The sequence below is a fragment of the Glossina fuscipes genome, unplaced genomic scaffold (assembly GCF_014805625.2).
Source record: "Glossina fuscipes isolate IAEA_lab_2018 unplaced genomic scaffold, Yale_Gfus_2 148, whole genome shotgun sequence".
NCBI classification, from domain to species: Eukaryota; Metazoa; Arthropoda; class Insecta; order Diptera; family Glossinidae; genus Glossina; species Glossina fuscipes.
Window position 1 is genome coordinate 417,339 of NW_023998491.1, and position 23,863 is coordinate 441,201.

Genomic DNA, 23,863 nt, shown 5'->3' on the forward strand with positions numbered 1-23,863 from the left:
ATATCAATAAAAGGTGGATCTACTTTTTCGAGCACTCTTCATATAGCGCCCTATTTTGAAAAGCCGTCATGTCAGAAAAAATGGCAATTTTCAAAATGTCTCGACAAAATTTTCCCTGGGATAATAGGTGAACGTCGTAAGTTGGTATAATTTAGGTGGGCCAATTTTTTGACCCTTTGTATTATATATATTATAATGGTTTCGAAGAAATGTATACATTTTCAAATGTGTGTGTGAATATTAGACTTATAAAGAGAACACACTGATTCCTCGGCGTTATGTGTTTATGTGCGCACGATTTTAAAGCTGATGAACTCTGATTTACAAATCTGCTAAAACTCTGCTGGCGTTCACATCACTGTTTAGAAAAGTAAATTTGCTAAAAAAAAGAAAAGAAAAAAAAAACCACATTTCGCCTATACATAGTAAATTAGAGAAGTTTGTGTTCGGTTATTGTTTCAATCAACAAAGAGGGAGAGAGAGAGAGAGAGAGAGACAAATTAAGAATAAACTTTCTTGCAGCAAATAAGAAAAATAACTGTCAGTCATTTTTTCTCTCTGGAATAATTCAAAAGTAAATTGTAAAACAATAAAAATGGATTTTATGATGAATGCAGAAGCGGGTGCTGTCGATACACAGGCACAATTAATGCAGACCACAAATCCAGCGGCAGCAGTTTGAGCTGGTGTGGCGGCCACAGCGGCTGCTGCTCAATTGCAACAACAACAGCAAGTCCAGCTGGCCATATTGCAAGTGCAGCAGCAGCAGACCCAACAGGTTGTGGCCGCGGCAGCTGCCGCCGTTACACAGCAGTTGCAACAGCAGCAGCAACAGAACCAGGCCAATGGTAATGGCAATGCCAGCAATGGCAGCACCCAGGCTCGTACTAATCTTATAGTCATGACCGAGGATGAGATACGTTCGTTGTTCTCAAGTGTAGGTGAAATTGAGTCTGTAAAGCCGTTACACAGCAGTTGCAACAGCAGCAGCAACAGAACCAGGCCAATGGTAATGGCAATGCCAGCAATGGCAGCACCGAGACTGGTTTAGGCAGAGTTTCGTAAATCATGTGCGCACATAATTTACGAAACCGTAGCCTAAACTCTGACCCTTAGAGGGTGCTTGTGGATTAAGTGGATCAATATACACCTGGGATTTATCTCGTATAAGTTTTACAGACACAATTTTACCTAGACTTGAGAACAACGAACGTATCTCATTCTCGGTCGTGGTTTGTGGTAAATAGTTGGCTATAAGATTAGTACGAGCGAGCCGTTATTGTATTGAACGGTTTACGTTTACAAAACAAAACGATTAAGGTGTCCTTTGCTCGGCCATCATCGGATGCCATGAAGGGTGCCAATCTTTATGTATCCGGACTGCCAAAGACAATGACTCAACAAGAATTAGAGGCAATTTTTGCGCCTCATGGTTCGATTATAACTTCGAGAATTCTACGAAATGCTGGTAATGATGCACAAACGAAGGGTGTGGGTTTTATACGTTTTGATAAGCGGGAGGAAGCTACTCGAACGATTATTGCTTTCAATGGTACTATACCATCTAATTGTACCGACTCTATAGTAGTGAAATTTTCGAATACACCTGGCAGCACCAGTAAAATTATTCAACCGCAATTGCCCGCCTTCCTTAGTCCCCAATTGGTTAGGCGCATTGGTGGAGCTATGCATACGCCGGTTAATAAAGGTTTGGCCCGTTTTTCACTTATGGCCGGTGATATGTTGGATGTTATGCTACCTTACGGGTTGGGAGCAGCTGCCGCTGCCGCTACCGCTACCACACTTGCGAGCGGGCCCGGCGGCGCTTATCCCATATTTATTTATAACTTGGCTCCCGAAACTGAAGAAGCTGCCTTATGGCAATTACTCGGTCCTTTCGGAGCAATGCAATCCGTTAAAATTGTCAAAGATCCCACTACCAGTCAATGCAAAGGCTATGGTTTCGTATCGATGACAAACTACGAAGAGGCAGCGATGGCTATACGAGCTTTGAATGGCTACACTTTGGGTAACCGTGTACTGCAAGTCAGTTTCAAAACCAAGAAATCAAACCAAGCAACAGGTTCTGCATAGATTACAATATAAAAAAGGGCTAGAGCTGCAGTTTGTTTTGTTTTATTACACATATTTACAATACAAAAAAGAGTGAAGAACTGCATTGGGCGAAGCGGTTTAGAGTATCTAATAGTCTGATTTGCGCTATTATAATGTTTCTACTTGTTTACTTTTTTACTATGGATGATGAAGGTGATGAATATGAGTTTCATGTTAAGAAAAACAATATTGTTGGATGCGTTGCCAGGATGTCAGTGCTAAAATCTGTTCGCAAAATTTCTTTCTGCTCAAGAAAGACCAATTGAAACTAATAAAGGGCAAAAAAAGTATTAATTGATGGAATCTGTCGAATAATAATTCATGAGATCGCTAAAATATTAAATTTAACGAAGTCAACCGCACATGAACAAATAAAACATTTAACTCTTTTATTTCGCAGCAAAAATACGAAATTGCTCTCCAAACAACCCAATATGTGCCTCTTGAAATTCTCTGCAACCTCTATACCTATTATATCCTTATTATCTTAGCATATTGCTACGAAAATCGCACATTTGCTGATTTAACTTTTCACGCATGCTAGTCAATGTTGCAAGAAACAAAATTGCAATGAAAATTTTAAGGAAAAACCAAAGATACAATTGCGATACTTTACCTGCCTCCGGCAGCTGGCGATTGGTGATAGGATTGACAATAATTAGCAGAAATTTAGCGGGAAAAGGGATTAGCGCAAGGATTTCGTGATGATTTTAGGTAATGGTACTTGGTGCTTGTAAAAGTGCATATAAGCGGAATATTTGAGGAATGCGAAATGTGTGTCATGAGAGAATTAAAGCATTGTAAATATAAGTTCTTGCAAATAATTTGTAAATAGATCGCCCAAGACACCTAAAAATTACAATTTGGCGGTACGAACTTAATTTCAAAAGGAGTTAAATAAGGACGGTTTACCTTACAATATGTTTGAGTATTATCTAATTCTAAAAAGTGTTGTTCTGGTATTTTTTACAAGCAGCATTCAAGTGTAGGGCTGTACTAACTTTACTGTTTCTCAACATGCACAAAAAAGCATCAGAAACTTTATAAAGATTCTACTGTATATTGGTGATTACCCTAACATTTTGAAAAGATTTAACCAAACACGTCTCTCTTTATATTGGATGTTGTTACGTTTTACAATCACGATTAAGATACAGTAAAGTTCGTTTTCCTCGTAGCTATAATGAGTACTCAGTCGGTAAAGTCATAATACTTACCAATGGGTCACATATCCTCTAGGCTGAGACCACCACGTTTCCCGTCTCCTTCTTTCTTCTTGCTTCTTTTCGAGCATCGTCCTATTACGCGAATGAGGTAACTCCCTCGAGTGGTGGGCCATTAAAAAATCGAAAAAATAAGTTAAAATGTCAAAAATACTTTTTGTAACTTACAGGAAAAATTCGAATCTGAAACTGAAAATGATGGGCTTGTTAAAGCATCCTCTCGCTCTCTCTTTCTTGAAAGCAAATTCAAATACTTCAAATTACTTCTGTGAATTAAAAACAAATAAGAACAGTCGGGCAAGGCCGACCGTTAAATACCTTACACCATATTGTCTTTTTTTTATTATGGAACACAAAAATTATATCTTGTTTCGAAATAAAGGCATATTTTTCACGGGAAGCGAGCCCAAAATGCAACTTAATGTTGTACAAGTCCAATCTTCACATGGGGCAGGATGTAAAAAAACAGGCGTAGATGGTCGAAATTTTGTAAAGTTCACTGTTGTATGAAACTACTCTTATTGGTCAATTTTCTGCTTTACAAAGGATTAGTTTTCGTGAAAATCCTTATTAGGGTAGGAACCAAAAAATAGGCCGAGTCCTAATTTGGCACGGTTAATATATTTATGTTAAATTACTACTATTGTGGTATGAATTTCAATTTTCATTATATAAGAGGAGGTTCAAAATTTTCCCCAGCCGGTCCAATACCAATTTAGAAGACCGAAATACTACTACTTAACCACTTTTACCGACAAATTATGAAAATTACAATTTTTTTTCCACACAGGGCGGTATATGAGGGGTTGTCGAAAAAGTTGACCGATTCGAATCATTTTCAACAACATTCGTCTTTGGGTTAAAACACGTCACTGTCCCAAATTTCATCAAAATATCTAAAGAATTGCGACCTGCAGCTTGAACACAACTATACATAGACAGAGGTTAGACGGACAGACAAGGTTAGATCAATTCAGCTTACGATTTCGAATCGATAGGTATAATAAAAGCTGGGTCTACCTTAAGCCCTTCCACGTGTTACACATCTGTACCTGTGGAAGTGATGTAGGGTATAAATATATTCGCGCTGTTATTACTAACACAATTTGCTCCTTTCAGTTTTTTTTAAAAGTTTCATTAACGGGCCAACAATTAATCAAATTGTTTATAAACATTCTTATGTGACTTGATGTGCATTGACAGTAAAGTGAACTTAACTTTCTTTCTTAGTTCGACACGAAATGTAACCCAAGTATTTAAGGCACACAAGACTGCCCGTTGATAAGGGAAACGTGTATAAGTACAACATTTTTATTTCCTTTTAATAAAAAAAAAAAAAAAAAAAAATGTTTGGCAATTTAATTGTAGCTTAATGAAGCAACAGCCCTCGTAATCGTTGGTTTTTACTTAATCGACATTAATGCCCGAATAATTTACGTGCTTGTAAGCAATTAATTATGTTAAAAAGTCAGTTAAGAAAATGCTTTAAAGAAAAGTAACAAAATTTATTTCAACAATAATTGTAAACACGTGAGAATTTTTTTAAAAGTCTTGTTGTTTCTTACATACATTTACCAACCACAGCGTTACATAATTGATTTGTTTAGTTGAAAGAAAAACGACAGCAAAGCAAAAAAAAAAAAAAAAAAGGAAAAAAATAAATTTAAAAACAAAAAGAATTCTTAAGAAATTTAAACCAATAATTAAATAGCAATGTTGTCAGAGATTTTTCTTTTCTTATTGTTGTTGTTGTTGTTATTATTATTATTATTATTATTATTATTATTGTTGCTGCCTTTTAACGTTAACAGTGAAACCAAAATTGAAATTGAAGCATTAGCCTCATTTCAAGATACAATCATTAAATAATTTTAAACAAGTTTTGTTATTTTTCAGCGAATAAAACATAAATAAAAAATAAAATAAAGAAAAAAAAAAAAACAAAAGAGTTCAAAGTTACAAAATTATTAAAACAAAAAGACAAAACAGCAAAGCCATACAATTGAATCTTAAATATGTTAAATAAATAATTAACATAACAAAAAAAAGAGAAAAAAAATTTCAAACTATGAAAAGTCAAGAAATCAAGACCAAGCCTTGCGCGCGACTCTAGTCGAATCGTTTCCTAGCCCCTAACTATCTGTAAAGATATTTATTGAAAATCGTTTTTAAATTTCGGGGGAAAAATGGATCCAAACCTGTTTATACTCTACCCCACTTGTAGTACAAACGATATTAAGGTTGCGCGGACTTGTGCAACATCCAGAAGCACTTGAGATAGACTCATCGTTTATAATATCGATCGAATTCGTACCACTTGCTGTGATCGTACGCTTGTCTCTCCGTCTGTTCATCCGTTCAGCAGACCGTTACCTATTCGCAAAGATACCTATTAAATATCATTTTTAAATTTCGGAGGAAGAATGGACCTAAAACTTTTTATGCTCTACCCCACTTGTGGTATAAGCAATATTAAGATTGCGCGGAAGTCAACATCCAGAAACACTTGAAATAAACGCATCATTTAATATATCGATCGAATTAGAATCACTTGCTGAGTCGTACGCTTGTCTGTCCGCATGGTTGTTCGATTCACGGACCGCTACCTGTCGGCAGAGATAATTATTGAAAATCATTTTTAAATTTCGCGTGAAATATAGATCTAAAGCTTATTATAATTTACCCCACTTGTGGCACAAGCGATATTAAGTTTGTGCATCCAGATGCACTTGAGCTAAACCACCTTTTATAACATCGATCGAATTAGTACCACTTGCTGAATCGTACGCTTGTCTCTCCGTCTGTTCATTCGCTCTGCAGACCGTTACCTATTCGCAAAGTTATTTATTGAAAATCATTTTTCAATTTCGGGGGAAGAATGGATCTAAACCTTTTTATACTCGACCCCACTTGTGGTATAAGCGATATTAAGATTGCGCGGACATATGCAACATCCAGAAGTACTTGGAATAAACCCTTCTATTATATCAATCGGATTGGTACCATTTGCTGAATCGTACGCTTGTCTCTCCGTGTGTTCGTTCGATTTGCAGATCGTTACCAAGATATTTATTAAAAATTATTTTGAAATTTCATGTAAGATATTTGGGCGAAGTATGGATCGAAGCCTTTTATATCTTACACTACTTGCGGTACAAGGATATATTAATTTTGTCCTGCCGTATATAACATACAAAAGGACTTGAGATGGATTCATCTCTTTTACTATACGCATCAATTTAGAATCATTTTCTGAATCATCGTAAACTTGTCTGTCCGCCTGTTGGTCCGACCTATAGAAGGCAATTTTCGAGAAATTTGTTCACTGACTTGCTTTAACTCAAGGACGAACTCAGCTGAAAATGCTTCGAACCGGGCTAGTTCGTCGTTCACTTCCCATATAACGGCCCATTTTAAAGAGATGTCGCTTGAGTAGATGTGGCGCGGTGCCATTCATCGTAAACTATAGAGTACACTTTATTAGTTGCTCCAACGTATCGTGTACTAAATCGCAAACCGCATCGTGTAAAGTACGGTATCGTACGCCGGGTCGTACATCATATATAATACCGTTTCCCGTATCGAATATCTTACAACTTTTACGATTTGGTAAGACTTCGCAAGCAATTATGCGCGCTAAGAACCACGTGTTTACCTATAAAGTTTCTTTAGACGCGATTTTTACAGTCATTCCGAGGCAAATTATTGATCCAATTTTCAATTTGAATGAATTTTCAGATTTGAAGTCAAGACTTTCAAGTCAAGTATATATGTGTGTACTCATCGCAGGTTGTCCGACATAATACAAACACAACACAAATCCACACTACATCGGCCCCCTATAGTGAATATGAAGGTGTGCAAGGAAAAGTTCGAATTTTCGATTACTATATGCCGATGTTATCATGTTCAGACAAGAGCATGCATCTGTACCTATATCCAAAATTGAAAGCAGAACGATGTGGTCATAGCTGTCACATAACTCGGAGCAAAGGGTGTTCGTGGATTCGCTTTCAATACTATTTTTAAAATTTATTTGTGTAATTGAAAGTTTTTACTTTTTATCTTTAGTTTACAACACAAACAACACGTTTTACTATAAACTTTCGCACTGCAACTAATTGATAATAGTGCTTAAAGGCAGAACTATCAGCAGCAATAGTGCCGAAAGTAATAAAGGAAAAAATTGCTTTAATTTTAATTTGAATTGATTGCGACTCAATTTCCATGACACCAAAATCATTTCATTTTGAATGTAGTCCAAGAAGTTGCAATAAAAAAAAAGAGCAAAACAAAACAACAACAAAAAAACACACACACACAAGTTTATGATTGACGAACGGCAAAAGAAAAAAAAAAAAAAAAAACGCGAAAACAACACTGACTGAAGTAATTACCTTTAATCTTAGATTCCGATCCGGGCATCATAAATAATAAATTATGTGAATTACAATACAAAGGAGAGAAATGATAATAATAATAATAATAATAAAAAAAAAAAAACAGCAATCTTGACAACACCAATAACAACACTAATATTAAAGATTGATCATATTTTTTTTTTTTTCACACAATTGTCACGACCGACAGGCAACGCTACTCCGCATGAGTTGCATGAAAAACAGAAAATCGACAAAAAGAAAAAAATGGATTGCAATCTTTTTTTGTTTTTTTTCTTTTTAATATTTATTTATTAGTTATAACCAATGAGATGTTACTTCTATTGTTTCTGCTGCTGCTGCTGTTGCTGTTGCTGCTGCCGGTTGCAGTAGTTGTTGTCGTCATTGTTTCAGTTTAGTTTAGAGTTTACTAGAAAAACGATCATCACACTAACGTTAAGGTGATTGCCACAGAAATCACTGGAATAGAACATTGTAGCATAGAAATCATCATTACTTTGTTGTTGTTGTTATTGTTATTGTTGCTGTTGCTGTTGCTTTGTTGCGGTCTATACTACTGATAATCTAATAAATAAATTACTACGCTATTCACCTGTAAATGAGGTCAATGGGAATTGTGTCTATGTAGGAAGTGTTTATGCGTTTGTGTATTATATGTGTATTATATGTATTTCTCTATCTAAGTATTTAAAATTAAAATGTGTGTTGAGTGTGTCTGAGAGTTTTCCATTTATCTACATTTTTTTTTTTTTTTTTTTTTTTTTTGCTTTCTGTTGATTGACTTCATTATAGTAAAGTGCTTGGTTGTCTTACACTATAAAGAAAAGTGAAAATGTATGTATGTACGTATGTATGTATAAGTGAAAGCTACACTTTAGACGAAATTTTTCAATAAATCAGCAAAATTCTTATAAATAAGAATTTGTTCTAGCGAACATAGCGATGAATACTTTGCATATTTGCTTAAAATTCAGTTTATTATTTTTTATCTTTTTCGTATTACATATGATAGATCGTTAAAAATGACTTTTCATGATTAGTTGATTTGAGATTGAAACAGATGTGAAGAATCAGTTGACAATTTGCTACTTAGGTCGTAAAACTATTTAAATTTAAACTGTTTCTCAATAAAACTGAAATGCGTGCTATCTTGATGATATCTATATCATCTGCCGACATAGTGTTCTCTGCCTCTAAGCTGATCACAAGCTGGTACAAAATAAGTAGCACCCAGAAGAGCCTGAGATAGATCTGGATAAGTAAAAAATTATTTTGAATTGATATAAATTTGTCAGTCCATCTGTCCGTTCGATGTGTGTCTATACATTTTTAATATGTAGCTAGCATTTTTTGTAGGACGAATGCTGACACCCGGGAGAATTAGAGATAGATCTGGATAAATAAAAAGTTATTCTCAATCAATCTAAGCTTGTCAGTCCATCTGTCCGTTCGATGTATGTCCAAGCAAGCATCTCTGGAAACATAGCTCGGCTCAAGGACGACGAACGCCATTACAAATGTCTCAAATCGGCGTACTTTTTCGATCACTTTCCATACAGTAACTTATTTTAAAAAGTCGTAAGCGAAGTGCTTCATGCTGTTTAATGGTGGACGCTATATTGTATTTACTTGTTTTCTCTTTTTTTTTAGCTTAGCTAGTTTTAGCTAAAACTGATGAATGAACGAATAAATACATAAATAAATTTGCTAAATTGGACAAGGCCGACTTTGTCCGAAATTTGTATGATGAAAGATACGCATTTACAATAAATATAAAAATCTGAAATAGCGACCTTTTGAAAGATATGAAATCATAAGTCCACGTGGTCCAAATTTAGCAAAGCTAATTTCATTATGAAAGAACATATTAATGTTCACCACTTCTCTTTGCCTTCCGTGAAGGTTTATTTTTCATCTAAATCATTACGCGGGAGAGAGGTCGAAAAATGTACCAAGATAGTCCAGCAACTTTATATGTCGATTCCTAATCTCACAGCAATTGTTATCATAATGCACGAAAAAATTGGATTTCATTGATATATAAAGGCTTAGATTTTGCGATTCCAACTGTTCGCATTCACTTAATTTGCCGAAATACTATTTTAAATTTATACTCTATGGACACATATTTAAAAAGACAACATTTTTTTATATGAATGCGAACTGTGGTATGCAGGGAACGGACATAAAGTGGCTGGACCTCCAGTCAAAATGTGTCAGTCTCACAAACTTTATCAGAAATCAACGACTGGTAGAGCGAATTTAAAAAATATATGGAAAAATATTAGATATACAGGCCGACAGACCTAAAGTCTGAAATGGTCGATGTAATAAAAAGCTAGTCTGCATCGAGTTATTTTACGCATGGTAAACATTCGTACGTATCTTACTGTATAAGTGCTGCAACATATAATATACAAATCTCTAGAAAACATTTGAAAGCGAATTCTATGTAGATGCAATTTTATTATTTAGCGTTAGTTTGTGTGATTCACTATATTTTCGATGACGTCTGGCAATGCAGCATCCTTGGGACGAAAATTGTTGTTGTCTTATTTTGATAGATAATATAAAGATAAGCAAAAGCTTGTGTTTATTTGTGTAGGGAAATTTTTTTTTAAGTTTTTACGTACCTGAGACCTTCTGTCGACAGTTCTACTTTCCGCTTTCGTTTTTGTAGAGATTTTCTTGCACTTACCAATAAAGAATCGGAAATCGTATAGAATACCAAAAAAAAAACAATAGAATTCCGCCTTTACCTCACAAAGCGTACTCATACTTGTGGAGACTGGATTATTAAAGTTTTCACCCTTACCTGTGTCTTGCTTTAATTCGAGAAATCACCAGAACTTTGTTACCCATATTTTTAAGTAATGAAGAGCGAAAATGTAAGAGGTTCCCATATTTATTTATTTTCCACTTATGCTGATGTTAGTCTTTTGCTTTAAAAACTATTTTCTTGCATGCGACAATAATGTCGCACATAGCAAATATTGTTAAGGAAACTAAAAAAATTATTTTGCAAAGAGGATCACTTTTAGTGATCGTTCCCTCTAAGCTCTTTTACCCATATCCGTCCTTCTTTTTCTGTGTGTGTTATTGGAACAACTGATGTCGTAAAAGAATTTAATCAAGTGAAAAGAAGAACTTAAAACTCTTACAAATTAAATATATTCAATATAAAGATAACACAAATATTTTTATTCATAGTTCGTGATCTTAAGAGAGATCGGCTAAAATGGATATGAAAATTGTTTTGTGTTGAACAAATTCAAGGTGGCCGCTGAGTAAGACTAGTCTCAGATGAATACGTCCAAGATCGAAAAATGGCGCTACATTACGTCAATTTGTCATTCTGGCTGCTTCATGCAGCAGTTAGGTGTCTATAAAGTATATTTTTGATTAGTGTAGAATTACAAGATGTTTTTCTCTTGTTATGTTTGTATGAGACTACCTTCTTCTACAAGGATCAGTTTCTGCTTTGGTATAAATATTTATCAGAGTTATTTATATAAGTATATATAAGTTAAAACGATCTATTCGAGCAAGGAAGGCTATACAACATTCCATCCTACAAAGCTAAGAATTTAGGAAAAGTGCGAAATCTTACTCATATAAAACTGACCTCTTGGCACATCGGTGCAGTTCAAATATAACATAAGTAACATTTTTGTCATAAATTTAATTATTGTTCGTCATGAAGCATCCAATATTGTGGCCAAACTTACTGGAACAAATTTATCTATCAAACTAATAGTTTGGTCAAATTTTCTAAAATATTGATTGCCAAATAAATGTTTCGCGTTAATAGAAGAGATTGAAAAATAGTTTCCTCCCATGCAAATATTTCACATTTGTTGATTATGCAAAAAATTTATCTTTTAAAATTTGTCGTTTGTATAATTTGTAAATTTTTTCGTATCTAAGGCTTTTTCAACTTAGGGCATTTTATGGAAATCGAGCTATTGATTCGAATCGAAACAGTTCAGTTTCAGTCATCAAGACATCTCGAAAATTGCGACTTGTTATTAACGGACATCGTGCAGACAGATGGATAGACTTAACCACTTTCCAAAATGCTTACAAATATGCTTAGTATAATAAAAGCGGAGTCCATCAGAAGTCGTCACAAGCTGTGCGAGCTATAAATTCGGATCGGCCAGGCCTTTCTTGATTCAAATAGGAATAAAGTAAAGAGTATTCAAAATTCCTTCCAAGGTGAATGTAATTCTCTTTATTATGCTTCTTTCTCTGCATACAAACAATGTTTTTATAGAATTTTTATTGAAAAGAAGAGAAGAAAATTATATTCGGCAGTGAACGAATCTTTTATACCCATCACTGTGATCCTAGGAAAAAGAAAGAAATTGAATTTTTGTACTGCACAACATAAAGTGCGCGGGAGTAATTTTGATGGTGTACGGTGCATGAGTAACAAGCAAAAAACACGAAAGGCAATGGTGTTTACAGTTTTTTTACAAATTACATAGACGTGCAGTCGTGATAGGCGAGTTCTTTGCAAAGTTTGAAAGGTTTTCAAATTCTTTTGAAAAATTTTAGGTGATATTTTTATTTTTTCGCACGGACAGATGGATAGATGAACAGGCGGACATGTTTAGGCGCATTCCAAATTGGAAACTGACCAAGAATTTATATATCTTATGCGGGTTTTGAAGTTTGCTTCTGCGCGTTAAAAAAAGCTTTGAAAAAACATATACAACGTGGATACAATATAATATTGGGTAGGCGTGGTCAATTTTTTCCAATTTTGTAGAGGTACTACAATATGGCCCATAGAATGTATGTTCAAACTTTTGTATATTATATCTACATTAGTTTATGGGTAATAAGCGAACAATGTCTGCTCGCTCTACGTAGTACTATAGGCAAGCCGCTCGCCCGACTTGGTCCATTTGCAACAGCATTCTGTGTCCAAGAACTTCCAATGTATCTGTCAACTTGAAGCTGACAGCTCTATTGTTGCAGCCAGGGAAATAGTGACAACAGACATTACATGGACGGACAGACAGACATGCTTAATACAATTCAGAATTTGATGCTGATCAAAAATGTTAATATTCCCAGTGGGGTTTCCGAAGTTTCCTTCCGGGCGTTGCGAACGTTTCTTCATCTTTCAGTGATGAGTATAACAAGTAACAGAATTATATTTGGATGCGGCCGAATTTTCTAATATATTAAATTCACCTTAGAAACCAAAAAAAAAAGAAGAAAAATTAACTTTCGATAATCTTTAAAGTTGGGTAGGCGTGGCACAAAGCGACTCGTTTCTACAATATAAGTGGAAATTTTTACCGCTACATCTGTTGTAGTTTATGAGTAATTAACATTTTTTGACTTTTGAAAACAGAATTATTATCAGTTTAAGTAATACTGTGACGTCATATTTTGATCGACTTGATCCATTTTGAATACCAAACCACTTGCAAAAATTTGCTACACATTTTTGCCAAACTTGAAAGCCAGGTCTTAGTTCTCGCGAACGGGAGTAAGTTAACTATAAATGGACAGACGGACATACAATCACTACTAGATCTGTTTAGGATATACACACTTTAAAGATTTTCTAGAACATTCTTCCCCGTGTTGCATACGTTTTATGGAAACAAGTATATCCTTTCATCCTTCAGTGGCGCAATGGTTATAAAAAGAGAATTTTTTTTTTTTGTAAAAAAAAATTTTTTTTTGTTTGTATTAAAACGCAAACAGGGGAGAAATTGGAATAAATTATCTTGAATAAAAATTAACCTAAAGGCTTTTTATTTTATTTTTTTTTAAATTATCTTCTAGTGGTATACGCGCAAATGAAACGTAAAATTCTCCTCCTATTAAAGCAATAATTTGCAATCACTGCAGGTGATAAATAGCAACAATAAACACTTAATCGACAAATCATTAACTAAAAGATATAAAAACAAAATAAAATAAAAAAAAATAAAAACAAAAACAAAAAAAAAGGAAAGAAAACACAGTTTTATTAAGTTTTAAGTTCAGGGTGAAAGAAAGCAAATATGAAAAGCAAGCAAGCAAGCAAACAAGCAAGAAGAAGAAGCTTGTTTAATGCTTCGTCAGGTATGTCAGTGATATCAAATACATTCATGCATTCATTCATATATGCATAAATGTATGATTATATGAGTCCATGAGAGACATATACATTCACACTGTCAAAGTCGTTACACTTGCTTAAGTTTTACTTACATCTATAGCCAAACGGACCCAGCGTTTCAAATTACATTCAAAAAAAAAAAAATTGAAAAAAATAGAAAAAACTAGAAAAAGTTAAGAAATAAATAAAATAAAACTCTAAAGCAGATAGAAATGTTAAAAATATTTGCATGTATTCGCACACCTCACATGTACTACACTATAATACATTTGGTCAAATAACAGTTAATAGGAAAGAGTAAAAGAGGAGAGAGAGAGAGAGAGAGAGAGAGAGAGAGAGAGAGAGAGAGAGAGAAAAAAATGTTTGTTTATATCTTATATATGATATGTTATGTTACCCTGAGTATACATCTGACATGCGACTAGTTGTAGTTACATAGCAATCGAATCGACGACATACTCATCAGCCGATGTTATACCGTGGAAGCCGTACTTTATATTCTCTACTCCAGTCCGGTGCTATAGATTGCATTTCACGCGTATATTACTGACATAGTGCAGTGCTACTATAATATCATATTACTATGTTTGCATTTCTCTGCTCCTCTTCCTACGTAGGGGAAATAGAAATTTTCTTTTTTTTTTTCTTTTTTGCAAATTTTAACGCTTCGCTGACACACCTAGCGGCTATTTTAGCTGAATTTGTAATAAGTACTATGTGTGGCGATGTACTTGGCAGCGTGAATGTAGGTTTTTGGTTTTTGCGCAACATTTTTTTTTTCTCCTCAACATTAACCACAGCACAGCGACAGGTCTTCAAATGCTGCTAAGCATATTTATGTGAAAATATTTTTTACTTTTTTTTTTTTTTCTTCCTTTTTCTTATTTCTATTCAGTTTCAAGTATAACGAAAGCAAAACTCATTGAAGAATTTCAAAGAATAAATCAAGTTAGTATTATGTTAATTCCAGTTGATATGGACAGACAGACAGACAGACAGAGAGAGAGAGAGAGAAAGAGAGAGAAAGAGAAATCTAATTAACAATAAGTTTAATTAGTCTTTAAATTTAATTAGCGACATAGTTGTATAGGACGCAAGCGTTGCAAATTGACACGAGACGCACCCTCGTAAATTATTTATTACTTACAACGTGTCTCCACATTTTAAACGAAATATGTCTGAGTTGGCTGTCAAATGCATGCTAGAGTTGGCGACGCCTAATGAAAAAGTGAACGACGTCTGCCATGGGAAAGTCGTTGTCGACTGGCCGTACTCATCAGATAAATGCAATTGCCTGTGGTTTATATGAAGTGTTTGGAAACTCCCCATTGACTCCTTAATACTTTTCCGTTGTTCGTTTTTTGCGTTGATTAAATTTCTAGTCTGGGTAGTGATTCAATCGATACCGAGTAGTTTAAGGAAAAAGTTCATGACGTTTTTCTTAATATATCGACTTAGAATCTATCGCTTTCACACTAATCTTGACCTTATGAAGCCACGACATGGTGCTTGTAAACGATGACTGCCTGTAGAGGAAAAACAAAGACATTGTGACGTTTGTTCTGGATAAAAATGACGACAAGGCTCGCAAGTTTCTGCAAAACCTTGTGGCACTCAAGGCGAAGGTTTATGGTAGTTTCTCATAACAATGAGGAGTGCAAGGGGGAGGCGTTGATTTCGGACGGAGAATTTTTAAGCTAAGTTAGTGGTAAGCTGAACGATTGTATTAAGTGCACATAATAAACGTCGGGTCTAGGGAAATCCCCTAAGAGGCATCTCAATTTTCGGTACTGTATGTAAACTTTATTGGACTACTGTACATTAAAACATTTCTAAGACCGCAATATAGAGGCTTCATATGTGGTAAAGAGCAGGCCTTTACTTCTCCTTATGATAGCTACCAATTCGATGCAGGCCCATTATTAGAGTTGAGAAAAATTTTAATTTGATCGATTGGGTTATTAGCTAGACGTAGGAAATATATCACTTACAATGTATTTACCTTCAAGCCTTGTTTTTCGTCATCAAATAGAATGCATTACATAGGTGTTTTTCATGCTACGGTAAATGCATAATAATCGGATGACTTTCTCCAATGGAATTATCATAAAGCGGAAAATTATTAAATGGTAATGAAATTGTTGTCTAAGTTGACACAAAAGTATGTAAGCATTTTGCTTCTATTGCAATTATTCGAAATGTATATAGAAAATTATGCACATCGATAGGCAAAGCCAAGCTTTTCATTGCTAACCACGCGTATGAAAGCATAAAGAGATGGTTCGAAGTGCCATTCAGGAAAAATTAGAGTAAATAATGTGCAAATGTGCATAATAAATAATTTCAAGCATATTAAGCGTTAATAAACACGCAATGCTCGGTTTGGTGAAAACATGTTTCGACAACGAACAAAAGCATATTAGAATAAGTAAAAACACTATAGGACGCTACGGTTCTACATTATCTTATTTATTCATACTATGACTTTTCACAACAAATATTACAGGTGAAGCAGTCGAAAAACTCGAAAAAATGGTCCGATCCGTCCCATTCGTCCTTGGGCCAAGGCATTGGTGTATCAAACCTTCATCTAAAGATATCTCAAAAATTGCAATCTATAGGTTGAACACAAGAAAACAAGAGAGATAGGCAGACAGACAAGCTTAGATCGATTTTGGATATGCTTTCAATACTGCAAGACAGATAGACGGACAGAGAAGCTTAGATCTATTTAGAATATGCTTTCAGTACCACAAGGCAAACACGCTTAGATTGATTTAAAAAATGCTTTCAAATACTAAAACGTAGTGCTATCTAAAGTCCTTCTGTGTTGAATACGTCCCCATTATCTTAAAATACTCCTCCACCATAAGTGGTGTAGGCTGTATTCAGTCTTGTCCAAACAACAAATTTACATAACTAAAACTCCTTCCTTTGTTTCCTTTTAAATTATTCTCCTTGCCACGTTTGCTTCAAGCTCTTTATGGTCGGCGGTATCATCTTCCTTACCAAGATTAGTACGAGCTGTCGCCTCTTATGCTTCCGTTTCGACTACATTCTTTCTTCTTTCGGTTTCATACTCATTCTAACTCGCATTATCATCATCATCCATTTCAGTTTACTTATCTTAAGATAGATCAACTTTTTGATGCATCATCTCTCTTCGACGCTATTAGCAAAGTTAGAGATTTCTTACCCAAAGCGCAAGGTGATAATCATCAATCAGCTTCTACATCGTAAAAGGAACTGACTTTTAATGCCTTTTTTGATACACATAATAAGGGGAATGAGGCGGAAATCTCTTTGTGTGACTGTTATTGATTGTGAATTAACATTTATTCTTAATCTGAGCACAGGCGAGGGCGAATCACGCCTACTTTTAAACTTGATCTAAATTATCAGCTTAGAAAATTTTCAGCAGTAAGAGATAGTCTTCTCCATAAATTGTTGTGATTGTAAGCGTTTGAACAAAGATCCAGAGTCGAACTGGAGTAAATCGATTCAGCTTTTGTCGCTAATCAAAGTTATTCGATGCACATTTCCTCTTGTCTTCTCCTGACTTCCCTGGCGATGGTGTTCCTTTCATTGGAGAAACCCAGTCTTCGAGAGCCGCTCCAAGACATAACATCATAGGTGTGATGGGGGCTAAAGTTAGGGTAGAGTTATAATGTGCCTAGAGTTTGCTGGATTAATTACGTCTCCTTGTACAATAAACCAAAGGGCGAGAATAGTTGGGTGGATTCCCACGAAGTAAGGATAATCCGAACGCAAGTGTGAATATAATGGACATGTGGACACACCCAGTGCCGATAGTTCTAAAGTATTACATAATAAAACTATGATATGCCCGCGGGTCGGTTTGCCCGCTCACTCAATGTCACGTCTACATGCATAGGCAGGGTGTCTACATCGGATATACCTGTCGATTGGATCTTGCCAGGCTGCCTTGAGGGAAAGCTTACTTATGATATACCGTGTAAAAAAGTTCGGTGGACGCTGGTATATTCAAGCGCAATTTGAACGTAACAGGTTTAATCGATGTGTGAAGCCTGGCTGCTTGGTTGTGGCCTCGTAATCCTCGTCCCCTCTAGAGGGGAAGGTTTCGACCATACCCAAACTTTCATTTCTTATATGTCCGTCTTGGAATAGGCCCTCTATCCTGCAGGATTATGTGAGGAAGTCCGAGAGGTGTCCAATTCGACTCATTAATTGCCAATGGTTCTAGGGAACCCGTCTGATTAAGATTTCACGCCAGGTGGAGGCATTAACAATTGACATAATCTGTTTTCTGTGTGCCTTCTGAAGGAAAACAAATTAAGAACGAAGTATTACTACACCTTTTGCCACAAGTTGGATACACAAAAATCCAAACCCCAACTACTATTCACTTCAACTCATTTCTATAAAAATTTCAATGAAAAAGCATTGCTTGTCATGCTTAAAAAAAGGCAAAGCTGCTGCTTCGTTTAACTTCAGTTCAAAACCGCCCATTTGTCCACCTGCAGATCATGCTGCACATAGCGTTTTTCTTCTAAATTTCGTGCTGGTTTTCAAGAAATGTATTCAAAAATTTACTATAATATCGCTCAGAGCAGCAACTTTAACAAAAAAATCAATAAGTTCCTCATTGATTTGATAAGTCTTTTAAGTATCGTTCAGTCTAGAAAAATTAAGTAAAAAATAAATAGAAATTTTCAACAATAACGGCGTGATTTTGACAACCACTCGACTAAAGAATTTTTCAGCAGAAATTGGTGCAACTAAATAGGCATGAGTTAGCATTCTTTTCATTATTTGCTTGTGGTAACAGAAGCCATTATAAGCAACGTCATGGTGACTGCTAGAGAAATTTATTAGCGTTTGCTATACATACGACAGTAGTCTCTTAATGAATAGAGATAATGTATAGAATACGCTAACAATGTATATGAAGAAGATAGTGGAAATGGAATTAGAATAATCATCTTTGTCAGCATCCCTGTACGCGCATCCCAGTCTGCATAAACAGCAAGCTATCTTTAAAAACAAGTTTGGCTTTTGATTATGTTAAAAAAAAAAAAAAAATCGGATAATCGATTCGTAATATATCGAATATTTTATTTGAAGATTTTTTCTTTGCTTACATAAGTAGACGATAAATTACATACTCTATGATCATTCATCGATTATTAAAACTTACTTTTCATTCCTCAAAAATTTGTCGTTATGTTATTTATTAGTCATCAGTTCTTGCTTATTCTCTTTGCGTTATCCCTTATATTTTAAATAGTAGAAGGCATCCTTCACTACCAACGCATCTTATTATTTACTTTTATCAGCCATCAGTTGTGTATTGGTTACTATTCATTAATCTTTACATACAGAATTCTATTCGTTATCATTTATTCATTGCCTTATCTATCATTCCGTATTCATTGCTTATCGCTTGTTCCTTTCATTAAAGGGACATTATCCGTGATCGATCACATGTTAGTTACTGTTAATAATTCATTAGATCTTACTTTTCATCCATTATTATCGTTTCATAACGTTCTCTATGATTCATCATCTATTATGTTGTGTATTATTCATAGCTTGGCATTGATACTTTTTGCATTCTTCATTATGTTTCATCTGAAAAAGAAGACTATCCGTCACTTTGCATTCCCCTCTCATGATTCACTATTTTTCGACTATCTTTTCAATACATCTGCGTTTGCCCATTCTTTGACGCCCTACAAAATATCGCTTATATATTACTTATGAAATATTTATTCATAATTATGCATTCATTATAATTACCCGTTACGTTATTAGTAACTTATTAAGGGCTAACTCGTCTTTTCACCTTATCCAGTATCTTATCCTTTATTCAGTATAAATTAATTCTTGCTTACCATTTATTTTCTATCGTTTCTGCCCCGGTTGTGGTACAGGGTATATTAAGTTTCCGCGGACGTACGTAACAGCCAGAATCACTTTCCCAGTAAAAGAATCAATTTATCAGTGAACCTTTATATCCCAAAAAGGCCTAACTTTGGTGTTTTATGACGAAAATTTGTAGTAAGGAAGTGGACCAAATTTAAATCACATAGATCTACTTCTTGAACCACACTCCATGCATGTTATTTCATGAATAGTACGTCTTTCAGATGAAGATTTAATTTTTAACACTGTATCATCAAAATTGGTCCACAGTAGCAACTTAGCGAAAAAGTTAACGGTTAAGGAATTTGGATCACATAGGTCTCTTTTTCAACCTCGACACATATAAAGGTTATGAGGGAAAACAAGCCCTTATAAGGAGGGAAAATGTAAATCCAGCTGTTTCATGTTGAAAACTGAAATGAAATTTTTAAAAACGAAAATATTAAATTTGGATCACGGCATTCTCCGATATGTGGACTTTCATGAAAACTACGCCTTTGCCTGAATATAAGGTAAGGTAAGGTAAGGATATGAAGATAAATACAAATTAAATTAGCAAAGACGACTACTAACTCGCCTAACAGAGCTTTGCAAACAACCTAACAGAGATGTTTTAATTAATTAGAATTAAAGTATGGTTGGACTTGAAAACCTCCTCCAACCAAATTGAGAAATGTAAATTATTGTAGTGGACAAGTAATGAATCTACATAAAAAAGCCTTTGAAACAAGCTCTTTGACTTGAATTTGGCATTCGAAAGGCATTTCTATATAGATTCACCCGATATAGGCGAGCATAGTTGGAATTTTTTGGTTTGGTTGCACCAACATCTCAAATTTGACCATTTTCCTTAAGCTGACATAGGCTAAAATAGTGAATTTAAGAAATTTGGTAAACATAGTTCTGGAAAGCCGAACTTAAGCTTGTTTGTCTTGGAGGATGCTTCCAAAACCAACCATATCTTTAGCTTAACTAATTAATAAATAGTTTTGTTGGGGCATTTACAGAACTTCGTTAAAGCATGTTGTCGGTGTCTTTGCTCATTAAATTCTTATTTACCTTCACCCTCTTTTTACTTGTGTATTATTGCGAAGATGACAGACTTACTATGCTAGGCGAAGTTGTATAGGGCATCTAATGGTCGTCTCTGCTTGGCTATAATGTTTTGATTTCTTTTTCAATTTTATCTTCTCCAAAGCAACAATTATACATTATTTAGTATTTATTATCTAATCTTCAATAATTGTTAATTATTCTTTTCTTATTGTATAATTTCTTTAATTAGTATTTTCCACTTGGACTGTATGTTCTTTTATCCATTATTGTCTATTATTATTTTTTTTTATCGTTTACTCGATTTCGTTATTATCCATCATATTTTATCTGTTACGATAAACCCGGATGCCCATGTATGAGAGAGAGATGTAGACAGCCTTTATCTACTTGCTGTTCATGGTATTTATCAATTACATCATTATTGCAAACATGTTTTATCCATTATAAAATATTCATTACGTATCTATCTCCTTGTAAGGGGCCGTTTGTTCATTATCTTTCGTTCGTCATTTTATTTGGTAGCTGAAAAAAAAAAAAAAAAATTTGGCAGAAATGTTTAATATATCGGCGACTTTAATGTATCAAATTTCTTTTAAAAAACTTTTCGCGAATTACATTTAATTAAATAAACTAAAAACCGTTAAATATATATATATGTGCATATACGTTTATATACCGTTATATATAGTAAATTTGCAAATGTATAACTTATCGTCTTCTATTTTTTTTCTTAAAAATTAAATAAAAGAAAAAAAATTCATGCATGTACTGTGAACTAATCAAGTAAATAACACGTGAGAGAGTTAAGTTTATATATAGAAATGATAATAATAATAAAAACAAAAAAAAAAAAACCGAAATATAAACAACGCTAAGTTCAACGGAAAAGTGCGATGAATTAAACAGGCGCATTTACAGTGGACTAAAAAGTGTAGAAAAACACAAAATGTAAACAATGTGCTTAAATAATTTATTAAGAAAACAAGTAAGCACTTTCATGAACGCTTCAAGGCGAACTTTGAGCACTCAACATGACAAACAGATATTAATATAATGTATAATGTAATATAAAATATATTAGCAAATCGGTTGAAAGCATATACATAAATATATCTCAAATATAAATCTGCTACTGGTCAAAAGAAAACAAGGCCCATCACTTGTGAACTTCGTCTATAAAAATTTGCTAACACTATATGCTACCCTATAAAAAAAAAAAAAAGGCCATTCTGGATTGGAAAAAAAATTGTCGGGGATTACTTTGAAAACGATCAAGTAGATTTGGAATAATGAATAGATATAAAAAAAGATAAACATTGGTCTTACTTTTTGAACACATTAGTGTATAGTGACACGAATTTTTATTTTTACACGCATTCTTTTAAAGCAAAATTTGATCTAAAACGAGTTAAGAAAGAAATTCTCTTTTTACACGAATTTTTTTAATGCTAAATTTGTTTTAAAACGGGTTAAGAAAGAAATTCTCTTTTTACACGAATTTTTTTAAGGCTAAATTTGATCTAAAACGAGTTAAGAAAGAAATTCTCTTTTTACACGAATTTTTTTAACGCTAAATTTGTTTTAAAACGGGTTAAGAAGAAAGAAATACTCTTCCTTTCTCACTAAATTTGCTTTAAAACGAGCTAAGAAGGAAGAAATTCTCTTTTTATACGAATGATTTTGTTTTATTCCGATTTTCGATATTCTATGAATTTTTTTTTTTAATTTTTTAAATAAATTTTTCTGATGAACTTTTTATTTTTGCCTTTTCTACGAATTTTTTCATTCTCACTCCTCACTTGCAATTTCGTCTTATATCCTTCAGAACTCAATTAGATTATATCGATTATAAGCCTGTATGAATGGAATTCCCCGAATTATACATAGAGTAAGGACGTAATGTATTTTTAAGGAAGCAATGTAACTTTGGTTTTTTAAAGTAAACAATTATCTCTTATAATATATATAATGAATTAAAATAAATTCTAAGATCTAAGAAGGTTTTTTTAAATTGTTTATTACACCTTTCGGTTTTCACGTCTGGAATTAATCTATTATTTTTCCATTTAACCAATATCTTTTTTTACACGATTTTTTTTACACGATTTTTTTGGAGCATATCTATCGTGTAAAAAGAGAATTATATATACATATATATAACAATATTTAATTTTCTATAACAATTCTGGGAAGTCTTCAGATTTCTAATAGAAAATAAAATAATCAAATATCAAAATATATATAAACCGTCTTGTAAGTAAGTGAGACTTCGCATAGTCTAAAGTTAGCATTGCTAATGATCCTTTACTATGATGTATGAGCACACTACTTAAAATGATCTATAACATGTCCGTATGGTTACTATGCAAAATTACAAACGATGTGATAAGCTTAATATTCTTGCATCCTCGTGTGATGTTGTTTTTTGAAAACAAAAGCTGTGCAATTCATTAGGGAGAAAAATGAAAATGAGTTAAACAAAACATCCTGGAATATCGAATAGAACTGTTAAAGTAAATCATTCGCGAGAGTGACTTAGAAGTAGAAGCACTTCACTTGCGATTAAGAGAAAAACTCAAAGAAATCATTTATAATTAAATAAAAATTTTTAATTTTTTTTTTTTTTTGTACTTTAAGTTTACCTCACTCCACTCACTCACTAACAAGTAAAGAGGCCGGCCAAGAAACACATATATGTATATATATATATATATATATATATATATCTTATATAAAACAAAATTTAATTGTTTTGAACAAAGTCATGATAAAGTCATTTAACTCTTCTTCTGTTTTCTCCTATTACCGTTCTTGTTAGTCTTGTTGTTATTTTAAAAGAAAATAATTATAAAATAAGAATAAGTGCGAAAGATAAACCGAGGTATAATTAGCAAAATTATTACAAAAGAACAAAATAAGCAAAAGAAAACAAAGAAACGAAAAAAAAAAAGTGCAAGACATTCAGGCAAAAGAATAAAAATAAAACGTGGTGGAAAAATGTAAACTAAACAATTATTAAACAAAAAAAAAATTAA

General features: G+C 33.8%; 1 protein-coding gene across 1 annotated transcript; it reads left to right on the forward strand.

Moving 5' to 3' along the window:
- Window positions 1-480: 480 nt before the first annotated feature.
- Window positions 481-4,208, forward strand: LOC119641338 (protein elav-like). Its single transcript, XM_038039925.1, is given in 2 exon segments — window positions 481-1,045; window positions 1,264-4,208. Coding segments are annotated over 2 exon segments (1,281 nt in total). The 5' UTR covers window positions 481-595; the 3' UTR covers window positions 2,095-4,208.
- Window positions 4,209-23,863: the final 19,655 nt, after the last annotated feature.